The sequence below is a fragment of the Aptenodytes patagonicus genome, chromosome 17 (assembly GCF_965638725.1).
Source record: "Aptenodytes patagonicus chromosome 17, bAptPat1.pri.cur, whole genome shotgun sequence".
In the NCBI taxonomy this organism is placed as follows: Eukaryota; Metazoa; Chordata; class Aves; order Sphenisciformes; family Spheniscidae; genus Aptenodytes; species Aptenodytes patagonicus.
Window position 1 is genome coordinate 974330 of NC_134965.1, and position 12120 is coordinate 986449.

General features: G+C 41.4%; 1 protein-coding gene across 1 annotated transcript in view; it reads right to left on the reverse strand.

Annotated features, from left to right (window-relative positions):
- Positions 1–10997, reverse strand: part of RNF43 (ring finger protein 43) — a 58304-nt gene extending 47307 nt beyond the window's left edge. Inside the window, exon 1 of the mRNA XM_076354724.1 lies at positions 10523–10997. Coding sequence (XP_076210839.1) covers positions 10523–10759 — 237 coding nt within the window. The 5' untranslated portion in view covers positions 10760–10997. The remainder of the gene's footprint in view (positions 1–10522) is intronic.
- Positions 10998–12120: the final 1123 nt, after the last annotated feature.

The following is a 12120-nucleotide window of genomic DNA, read 5'->3' on the forward strand; positions in this document are numbered from 1 at the left end:
ATGTACTTATTGCAGTTTTTCCACAGAGACTTGCCCAAACAGAGCAGAGGTGGTCTGGAAGGGCTGGTGCTGACGGTGGTGGGCCTAACGGCTGAAAAGGTGTTCTGTAGAAGATAAGAATACAAGAACAGTAGTGTGGATTCAGACCAAAGGTCCATCTAGCCCATGATCTTTGCTTTGACAGTTGCCAACAATGGATTTCTGAAGGAGAAGTAAGAACAGCACAAGCATGTAGGGCTTCTCCCCAGGACACTCTCCAAGCCTCCAACAAGCTGCATTTTATAGAATTCCTGAGGCAAAACTGGGACCAGTTATTTAATAGCCAGTGATGGAGTCTACTGCCATTCATTAGTTCCAGTGTTTTTTCAGCTGTAAACTTTTAGCATCCATAGCAGTTCCTGCAGCAAGGAATTTCAGAGGTTAATTGTACAGTGTATGAAGAGCACTTCCTTTTGAACCTGGCTGCTAGTAGCTTCATGTGATGCCCCATTATTTAAGAGACTAACAGTCAATCCCTATTCATGACTCTCTAGATCTTTTTCACATCACCCTTTGGCTGCTTCTTTTCCAGCCAGAAGAGTTTTAGTCCAGTTAGTTGTTCCTTGTATGAAACACATCTTATACTTTTTCTTATCCTCATGTTCTTCTCCAAACCTCTTCCAATAGTGCTACATCTTTTTTAGAGGTGTAGGGAACGGAACTTCACACGGTATTCAACATGTGGATGTATCCCGGACGTCTGCAGGAGCTTAAAGATATTCTCTGTTTTATTCTCTTTCTTTTTCATTCCTAATGTTCTCTTTGTCTTCATGACAACCACCAAGTACTAAGCTGACACTTGCATGGAACAATATTATAATCACAAGATAGAGTTTCTAAGTGGTAATGGACAAATTAGAGCCCATCACCTTAATGTAAAGAAATGGCTGATTTTCCATGTGCATCTCCTTATGGTATTTAGTCTCATAAGGTTCTTCTGCAATGCTTCATAGCTGATCCTTGTCTTCATCACTTCAAATTAGTTAATGTATTGGAAAGCTCTAAAACATTTCCAAGCACTCAGTTTCCATGTGCTTATTAAACATACAGGACAGCATGGCTACCAGCACACAGGCCTGCAGAACTAGTCATCAGCTTCTTCCACTGTGAAAATCTACCAGTTATTCCTACCATCTGCTTATCTTCTAATAATTATTTATCCAGGAGCCTCCTTCTTATTCCATGTCTTAGTTTCCTTAAAAGCCTTTGCTGAGGGACTTAGGCATTTTGGAAATTCAGCTGGACCTTTCCAACTGGTAGGTTTGTTGATTCCTTCAATCCACTTATTATACTCTGCATTATAGTTTCTACCAACTTACTCCATACAGACTTTACAGCATACTGGTCTGGGCTTTTCTGGATGACTTGGAGCCCGTAGAAAAACTGGTATCACATCAGCCACCTTCCAGTGATTTTAAATAAGAGTTCATGTACACAGTTAATAGTTCAGCGATTTCATCCTCCACAACTCTTGGGTGAATACCATCTGATCCCGGTGACCGATAATATTAGTTTTGTCTAACTACATCACCATCTCACCTACAGACATTTCAGCTTGAGACAGATGAAAGCACAAAAATAATAGCATTCATTTTCCTGCTATTGATTTAGCTGCCCTAAGTGTATCTTTTATATTTAAATTTTGTATAGGTCCTAGAGATTGTCAGGCAAGCTTTCTGCTTCTGATGTGACTGAAAAGAATCTAGTATTAGTTACTTTATCATTTGCAAGCTATTTCTGGTTTCCTCTTTTCACTGTGTTTTTAGCTTGTTCCTCTTTTTCTCATTTTACCAAAATTTTTGCTTTTTCAGGATGCTTTCATATACTTTCTTACCCTTATGTTTAGGTATGCTGATATCCTTTTATCATTTTTCAAGTATTTCTTGAGAGGTACATTTGATCTTAATTCCTACGGTAGTGTCCTTAAATACCTTCATGCCAACTGCAAGGATGTTACTGTCACTGTTACAGAGCAGCTTTTCAAAAGCAAGATCTTGAATGAGATCCTGGAAAAGGCCACGGCCAGCATTGCTTCTCCCCTTCTTGGTCCCCTGTCCAGCAGCTCACTGAAGTGTAATGGATGTAGTTGAAGCTTCCCATAACCGCTGCACCTCCTGCCCCTTGATCTCCCTCTGCCCACAAGAAGTTACCGGCCAGTTGAAGGCTCTGCAGTGTCATGTGGACCCAAGATGTTCCACTCGGGTGTCTTCAGCAAGAGAAAGCTATGGCTGGTTTTCTCAGGGAAGAAAAGTGCTTTACAGAGAAAGCAACAATGAAAGAGGTAGTCAGCGATGGAGCACGACGACACGGGCTGGCACCAACTCAGGCCACAACTAGGTGCTACTGTCAGAAATGGCACACGGTGATTTCTCAACCAAGAACCTGCATAAATTATTTTGATGATCTTTTCAAACATAGGGCTTATAGGACCTGCATGTTGTACAAGTACATGGGATTCGTCCATCACCCAAACAAATCAGATATCCGCATCTCTCATGGAGGTACATACTTTGTACAAAGTTTACAAACAACAGCTCTTTGTACAGCCGTCTTCCTCTTTAGTGACAAAACATATGTCAGAGCTACTCTGAAGGAGATAACAGAAAGACCAGATGGTCACAGAGAAGAATGGAGGAGGGCAAAGTATTGGAGGCAAATGATGCCAGGCAACAGCCTAAACCATTTTGTGCACCAGTAGTGACCAAGAAGACCACATATAGAAAAATAACAAGAATAAACATTGTTCTGAGAAAAAGTAAGATGAAAATGTAAGGGGCAAAGATAAAAGAAACTTGGGAGAGTAGATGAGTACAAAAAAGTAGCTGAGGGGAACTATATGACCTGGGGTGTCTTTAAGCTTATATGAATGAGACCAGATGAAATAGAGGGTAATGGGGAGGACAGAGACAGGAGTTTTGTGGCCCTAGGGAAATGTTTAAACAAAAGTCTCTGGCATTGACATTCAGGGATATATGTGCACCCACAGCACGGCTGCAAATGAGGACTACCATTCAAATAAGACATTTATGGAATGAAAGAATAACTGAGGCACAGCATGACAAGTAGAAGAGGGGGAACTCTTTCTTATCTCTTCAGGATCTTTGTGAGGTTCCACTTATTTTGGAATAAAACTGTCTCAGTAAATAGAAGTTATTAAGATAATTTTGCAAGTAACATGATTCAAGACTGAAGCAATAACAGATATACATATGTCAGCTCTCTTGCTACTTTAAAACATAGTCAACATAGGGTTTCTGAAGCTGTATTTCTACGCTGCATGGTGGTCTAAAGAGACTAACTTGCTAAGCACTAACTTCTAATTCAAAGCCACAGGAACTGCCACAGTGCACTCTGCTATTTGACTTTCATATCCTTAAAGTTGTTTCCTATATTTAAATAATCCAAAAGCAATATCAACATTTCGCCCAAGATCCTGCACAAAATTCAACTAATGGAAGAACCAACCTTCTCCATTCACTACCTAGAATATCTCCTCAAGTTGTCTCTTCTCTTCTACCATGTGGCAACGTCCCCAAATCCTTTTTCAGCCACTGTCTTCACTGCACCTGCTTTGCTCTATTATTGGGCTTTTTGGCCTTGGTAAGGAAAATTGCTTCACGTCTGTAACAGGACTGGACTGCTATTCATCTTTTATATCTGGATCCAATTCAATCCCAATGCCTTTCTCTCCAAGTTTCTGCAGTGTATGTATCCCTTCTACAGCGACGCACCGGCAGTCTTGAGCAAATCTACCTAGCTGAACAAAGACCCCATGGAACAACAGTTGCTGAAGTGCTTTAGAAGTAGGAAGTCTACATTCTGTTCTTTCATGTAATTTTGAACTAGAATTCACATACCATTTGTCAAAACAATAGCAAATTTAATCCCCAAACTGCTTTACTTACATTTGAAATGAACACATATCATAAATGAGTTTGGTACAAAAACTTTTAATCTGTTTCATAGAGTTTATGGCCAGAGGAATTAATTCAGCTATGTAGTCAGAATTTCTGTATATGACAAACCATTACATTTCTGCCACTATCCTGATACTGAGCACAGTAATATGCATTAGATTAACCCAAATTACTGAGATGGAGAACAAAAGAGAGATCAAAGGGCCACTAATGCCCTTAACTAGCCCCTTTAGGGTTAGGGAAGTGACGAGGTGAGAATACATCCGTTGATCTAGGCAGATGATTCATGTCTCAAGCTGCAGAGGAAGAGGATACACACCCAAAATTTCTGACAATTTGAACGGGGTGGCTGCAGGGGGGAAGAGAGTCTTCCACTTAAATCTGGCGATCTGTTCCATCTTGTGCACCCATACAACCTAAGCACTTGTAAAACAATATCCTCTCTAGTACTTTTGAACACTGACCCATATGTTTTAGCGCCTTGTTTCGAGGTAAGGCCAATCCCTGATGCTCCTAAAGAAAAGGTGAAAAGGTCCCAAGAGGACTCTTGGCCAACTCCCGCCTGACCCGTGCTGGCAGCAAGCCTGAAGCTCCGGAGCATGAGACATGATTACGATTCCTTAATGCAGACTGAAAGTGCTATGGGCAAATGAAGGGCAGTGCAACGCTTCCTGTTCTTTACAGCCACTGAAATAAGGGAAAAATAAACAGATATTTAAAAAAATAAATCACAGAACTCAAAGACAGAAGAGACCACCACGACCATCCACGCCACTTATGCCTACTTTATACCCTGTCCTCCTGTCTATAGCTAATCTCAAGACCTAGAATGGAGGGAGGCCCAAAAGGGTGATAAAATATGAATGTGCATTGCTCAAGTGTGATATATATCCCTGTACCGAGGTTCAGCTTACAACTCTGCTTTGTTTGCAAACCAGAATTTCATATATTTGACTCTTGGAAATCCCTGTAGCACAGATTTTTATACTGAAGATAGACAGACCTGAAGATCAAACTACACTACACGTTTCCCATTGCATGCACTTGTTACTTTTTTTCCTTTTAGGTCAAAACTTGTTTGTTTTCAGAGTAAGACAGACTTTTGGGGAAAGTCCACAGAAAGCTTTTAGGCATGTTTGAGAGCTCTATGCATGGAAAAATAGAGGTATAATATATAAAAATGCATGCCAATTTTTGTTCAAAATAAAGTCTAATACAACAGAGCTCCCTTTGATCATACAAAGTTTGTGACATTTCTATTATTTTGATAATTCTGAAAGTTTTCATTTAAAAATAATGAATTCATATGCAATTCAGAATAGCCTTCCATAATCTGCACGAAATGCCTACCAAACCTTTAGCTTTATGGAGGCACAGAACAAAAAGTAATTTCCCTAATGGTTCAGAACTGTTCAGCCCAAAAATCCTGGCTACAGCCAACAGGAATGACTGAGGCCCGTTTCCCTTCTCCTGTAATCTCACCCCTCTGCCAGCTTATCTTTGGGAAATGTCCACTTTCTCCTTGGATATATTCCAGGACGGGTGTGCGTGGCCAGAAGTCCTGTGTTGACTGTCACTCACTCCAGCCCTGTTGGTTTAGCCTTCTGACCACGTATCTTTGCTCTGCTGCAGTTGGGTTTGTTTCTCCTATTTATGCCTGCCCCATGTAATTACTTGGGCCTCCAGATCCGTGACCTTTTTAGTGCTGAAAGTCTTCAATTCGGGATGGGTCTACACCTACATGTGTCATAAATAATTCTACTGGGACTATGACCAGCACCAGATGGTGCACTGGGGAGCTGGAAGATTCAGGTTTAAAGTCCTTCAAACTCCTTCTTAAACAGAGAACAGTTTCCCACCACATGTTTTCTGGATCAGGAAAGAAGACACACCATGCAAAGCTCCAACTCAGCCTCTGCATATGCTCAAGAGAGGGATGGAAGTTCAGAAACAGCCTCTAAGCTCAGCTTTTTCTAGCAGCTAACTCTAGCTGAGACTCCCTACTCTGCGTCTGGATTTTAATGGCTCACCTTTCAGATACGCTTAAATCCTATATGAATACTAATACCATACTAATCTACACTGCAGGTTATACTATATACTATGCCAATCCCATGCTAATACTATACGTCCACTTTTTAAAAGATCTGTTTGGCCCAAATGGTTTCTTGAACACTACCAATGTATTTGTATTGGGTTACTACTGCCTTTTTGATTCAATGCTTTGTACGTTTCCCAAGACTGCTTCTACTTTCCTGAGCAGTATCTATGTCACATCTAAAGATATTTTTTTTAAGCCGTAAGAGCCATTCATCTCACTGTTTCACTTTAGTGCAATTTGCCATTCTAAAGGCCAGTGTCAGAGTTCCACTTTTTGGTACTTAGGCAATGAATTTTATTATGCCGCAGTCAATACAAGTGGCTCAATTATTGCTAGCTTTTGAGTCAGTTCTTGCACATTACTTAACACTAAGTCAAGAATACCTTTCTGTGTACTCTAGTACTAGCTGTTCCAAGAGGCAGAAATTGCTTCTTTGAACTTACTCTTATTGTGCTATCTGACCAGTTTGTTCACAGGTAATTTAAGTCCCCATTATCATTTGGTTAGACTTTCCCACTTCTTTGATCTCTGTCAACATTATGCACTCAACATCCTTTTGTTGATCCAGGAGCTAGTAGTATAGAAGACTACTAATATATTTACTTTCTTATGGGTGGGGAGAGTAACCCTCTATAAGCAGTTAAGTAGGTGATTATAATTCTCCAACAGCACTATGTATTGCAACACTGGAAACACTCTCCATTTCCAGGATGATCACGTTGGGTTCACTGCAGCGATTTCAAGGGTTAATTATCATGGCTGTTATGAACACGCACCACGCTTCTTTTCTGAATATATCTATGTTTGGTTTTCAGCTTCTGAACTGTACACAACACCTAAAAAATGATGATTCAGGATCCTCCTCTAATTCTCACTCATTCCACCCTAAATAGAAGATTGTAAAACAATGTTTTTAAAATAATTTATTTCTTTGGGGGGATAATCCTTGCTTTTGGGGTTCAGAGCCTTTAGGGAGCTTGTTCTGTGTTCTCAAGGTTTTTTCCTGCAGTCATAATTTAAAACAATGTGCTCAGTGGGTAAATGAAAGTTGGCTTTCTCCTACAATCACCTAATTATGTGACTGCTAAGATTATATGGAAATGTAACAAAGTATTGTGAGACTTGCAATAAAATAATGCATGTTGGGAAAACTGATTATATACTTTTGCCTGCTAAATAAGAAGACTGTTCCACTGTTCTGCATATCTACATGTTTTTTCTACGTGTAGGCATGTAAGGTGATTGGTGATTAATGATTGCTTTGCCTTCTCTATAGCAAATACAGTAGTTTGAGTTTACTTATCTCTTTTTAAATATCATTGTTTGGGACTTTTCAGAAGAAGTTCAGGCTACCGCAGTAAGCTCAACAGAGATCTAAACTTCCAGCCATTTGGAAACTGCAAACTACTTCACAACACTACTTCTCCTGTGTGAAGCAATAGTTAATGCTTAGAGCATGTGCTATCTGAACAAGCTTGAGCTCTGAACAAGCTTGAAGATGATTTCTGTAACAAGTCTAAGGTGTTGGTTTTTTGACCTATAAAGTCTTAAGTGGCTCTGCGTACTTGAGAAATTCCTGTCCCTTTGCATCATACTGCATCGTGCGGAGTGCCAGAGGTAACACTGCCTGGGTTAAACTGAAAGGTGCGGACAGCAGGCAGGTCCCGGGCAGCTGCCTGGCATCTACGCGCTCACCCACCACTGTTCAGTGACCCGCAAAACTGAAAATCCAGAGATTTCCCAGAAGAACCGGTCACAGGGGCAAGGGGTGTGAGGAAGAATTTGACATTGGGGTTATTTTATTAGGTAAAGAAGGTATTTTTAAAGTTAGCTTTAAGAATGTAGCACACTATGATCAAAGTCTGTTTCTGTAGATGACCCTAGAGAATATGGCAGGGAGAAATGAAACCATAAAAATGTTCTGGTAGAAGTACATTTGGTGAGGCTCCACCACTTACATGCAGGATTTTCTATATTAAATTAAGAATGTATTTCTAAAAATATATTGACCAGAACAGTATGAAGATAATTGTAAGTTAAGGAGAACTTTACTTGAATACAGGGCTAACTCTGCACCACTTATCCTTAAGCAATCTTATTATACCACTGAACTAAGAGAGCATTCCTTTGAAAACAGGACTGGGCCATCCACTCTTCATCCAAGCTAAGCTCTGCCATTTGTATTCTCCTGCGATGGGCATGAGGGCTGACTGCATCTTACAGGGTCTGACCTGTAAGAAGACCTATCCAAAAATGGTGTAAAAATTAGTCTTCTTAACTCATTAACTGTAAAGATAATCATGTTATGTACCTAAATTACATATAAAGAACCAATTGTGCAGGTATGTGTGAATAGCCTTAAGTTTATTTATTTATTTATTTAAATAAGAGTTCCAATGACATCAAAGTTAAGCACGTGACCTAACGTTTTTGCATGATTGGGATGTTGACAATCACATGTAAAATGAGATGTCCCAATAAAGCCTAATTCAGGTGTACGTACTATCCGACTATCTAAATGCGAACTAAAAATAGTTCCTCCCATTAATTTCTTACTTATTTTGTACCTTAACAGCTATGGCTCCGTTTCCCATTTTGTCTTTCCAGAGGCAGGAACCTACTGCAGGATCAGGATCCAAACAATTTTAAATGGCATTTTAAATTCTGAGTTTCGATATGTAGTGGCAGAATTAGAAACTACACCATAAGATATACATGAGAGGTCATAGGTACACTTGACTAAGCTTTGCCAGAGCACGGTGCCTGGCACCGGGCAAACATCCTGCTGCAGAAGGCACAGTCTGACCCCCCGATCCCAACATTGCCATCTGAAACCAGACCCGGATGATTTTCCGCACTGGATTCAGCGGGATAGGGAATAGGAACGATCACCTGCGCACACATAGTGGCGGAATCAAGGCCTAAAAACATATACAGTGCAGGTCAGTATCTGTGTACACAAACTCAACAGATTAGATTAGTGTTTCCCCAACGCTCTCCATTTTGAGGATGATTTTAAAGGACGAAGTCCATTTGTAAATCTGACACTATTCACGGCTTAGTATTCAAAACGTCTCGTTCGCGCTGCTGGGACGGCAGGCGATACAAAAATCCCACTTTGTATCACTGGATTTGGTTAAAAACATCCACACATCACACAATAGAGGTTATCATCTTCTCATTTCGAAAAGGTCCACACTCTATACTTTGTGCTCAGTTGCAACACCGGTGTAGTTTTTGTAAGGAATAAATATTGACTTTCCTGGACATTGCCTCACGACAGAACAGGACCTTGAGTACATTTGTCTAAGATATTTTTTTAGCCTGGTAATATAATTTTATAGCATAGCTTTCGTTCTGAGTAGTTCAAAAGGCATGGAAAAACAGGCTTTATAAATGTCACAAATTGCCCATTTTCATTTTCAGGCAGGTGACCATGTTCAAAAGCTGGCTCAACTGTATTTCTTCTCTTCTAAGACTATACAAAATTTATTACTTTAATTTAAATTTCCAAGCTACAAATTTAATTAAGATTACAACGTACCACATTTGGAAAGTCAAGACTGGAAAAAGCCATGCAAAAATTAAGATTTAATATTAATGCAGGCTATTTTGTCATTTTTTGTTTTCGAGAATAAAGCACGTGACTGCCAAGCAAACTACCAACAGAAACGAGAGAGTACACACCAGGTCTCACGAAACCGAGCTCAAAACTTAGCATATGCAGGAGATGGGTCTGTTCACCGAATAGCTCAGCTCTGTCCCTTAGCAGCATCTACGCCTCATGGCGAGATGTTCAGATGCTCCCTCCTTAGTTAACGTTAGAAACCGGCATTAATTTCACTTATAAAAATCCATGGTGGTGACACCACAGGAACCACTGTATGGGTGAAATTCAACTTTCAGGTACAGGCCATACACAAGACAACAACTAGCAGGGTCGGTAATTCTGGTGGGCAAAGCCTGGATGTGTTACTTCAGCTGCAACAGAACCCCAGCTATCAGCAGAAGTGTGTAGAAAACCTTATGGATTTCACAAAAAAAAAAAAAATCATGTTTTCTGTCAGATGTTTAGCGTCCCAACATGTGACTCGACACACTCAGCTTTATAACATCAATTAAGATACGCAATAATCTTCATGGGATCAACCGACCACATCCAAAATTCAACATTAATACAAGCACAGCTACAGATCATGACCAAACGAAGAATCAACCATTTGCACGATCCCTTCTGCCTCAAAACAGTGTGCAGGGCTGGGGAGCACGAACACAAAGGAACAAAACACACAGGTGGACAGCTCACATAAAAAATGCCTTATTGCTTCGGTTGTAAATCTGCAGTCGGGAAACAAAATCAAATGCGGTGCGCTGGGAGCTGAAGCAGCAAGGAGACAAAAGGGGGAAAAGCATAGGAACGGGAAGGCAAGGCAGATGGAGTTGGATAAAATAAAGCTGCTCTTACCTGGAGCAGTTTTCCTTCGGCTGGAGTCACCTCAGCAACGTTTGCAAACTCCCCTTCCAGTATGATTGGCTCCACTTTCAGGGGGATCACCCTAATGATGGCTTTCTGCGCCGCCGACCTCTCCGACTCGACCGCCGCCGCCAGCGCCAGCCCTGTATGGCCAAGTCCTGCCTGCAGGGTCGCCATGAGCAGCCAAGGCCAGAGGACAGCCAGCTGCAGCTGGGGGCCAGCACTCATGCTACCAGCTGCAGCAGCGGGCTCCGGCCACACATACCGCTCAGGAACGCGTCCTCACCCTGCGGTGGGCTCCAGCCGTCGGCAAAGCTCGTTGGGTTTCCGAGCGCGCGGTCCCAGTGACAGGGAGGCGGGAGGAAGAGGAGCGAGGGGCTCAGTCACCGCCAGCGCTGCTTACCAGACAACTTCTCCGGTTCTCGCCATCACCGTTTCTCTTCCTTGGTGCCACGTGCTCAAAGGCCGCTGGGAGCTCAAAGGCATATTTTAAACCAACAAACTAAAAAAAAATATCCTAAATTATGAGTCCCTCCTCCAGCAGATAAATCCAGAAAGATCAGCAAAACAGGTTGCAAGCAAGAAATCAGTTCAGCTATACAGAAACACCGGGGAGCATTAGGAACTCGTCAGTCCCACAGAGATGAGGCACAGGGAGATCTCCCCATGGACGTGGTGTCCTCGTGTCTCCTGCCCAAGAGTTAGGAAGATCCACAGGTTCAGAACATCCATCTCAAATACCCTCGAGAGACACCTCACCTTCTTGCCAGCATTTCCCACAAGATAAGCTCAAGCTCTTCACCTTGAACGTTATCTGCAATTGTCGGTATCCTTCTCAGAAATTATGCAGGAGGTATTTCCTGAATTTATGGTGAAAAGAAAGTTTGCTTCTGTACCGTTCTCTTCCAAATTGAGTTGATCCCTTCCATCCTTCTCGTGCCAGAAGTGCTTCATCCAAGTTCGGAGATCAACTTTACTTTTCTAGCAATCCACGTTCAGAGTCTGACTCCGGGTGCAGTTCTCGAGGATAATTAATAAAGCACGGAGCTTCTCTTCATAGTTTCAAGTTCCCAGGAAATAAAAAGGCCCCAAAACGCTTTAAAAGTTTAGATACCAAGCCAAACAGGTATCAAGCAAAAAGTTACAGCATATCTGGTTTCTCTCGCGCTATTTCTGTGCACGCCTCAGTTCCTGTATGACCACTTCCAAGCACACATTAAGAAGATCCCGGCTAAAGGCCCCACAAAATAAAATATAAAGTTCCATGGTCTGCCCAAAGGTCACATGAAATGTATCGAGGAGTCTTCATAACTGGGAGAATTTAGACAGAGGATATTTTCAATTAAAACCAAAGTTACAGTGATCACACAGCCATGAAGAGAAAAAGTGATTTTAAAAAAAAACCAAGAAAAAAGATCTGCAAACCTGTTAGGCAGTGTGCCTGCTGGAGTCCGCAGGGGCCGGGACAGATGGAAATGCTGCTGTAAATCCTAGGCAAAAGTTATTTCCAGTAGCTTAAGAAAACTGTGTGGGTCTGATGATGTTTGGTTTTGGTCTTTTAAAAAAAAAATTAAAAATTTGGTGTTTAT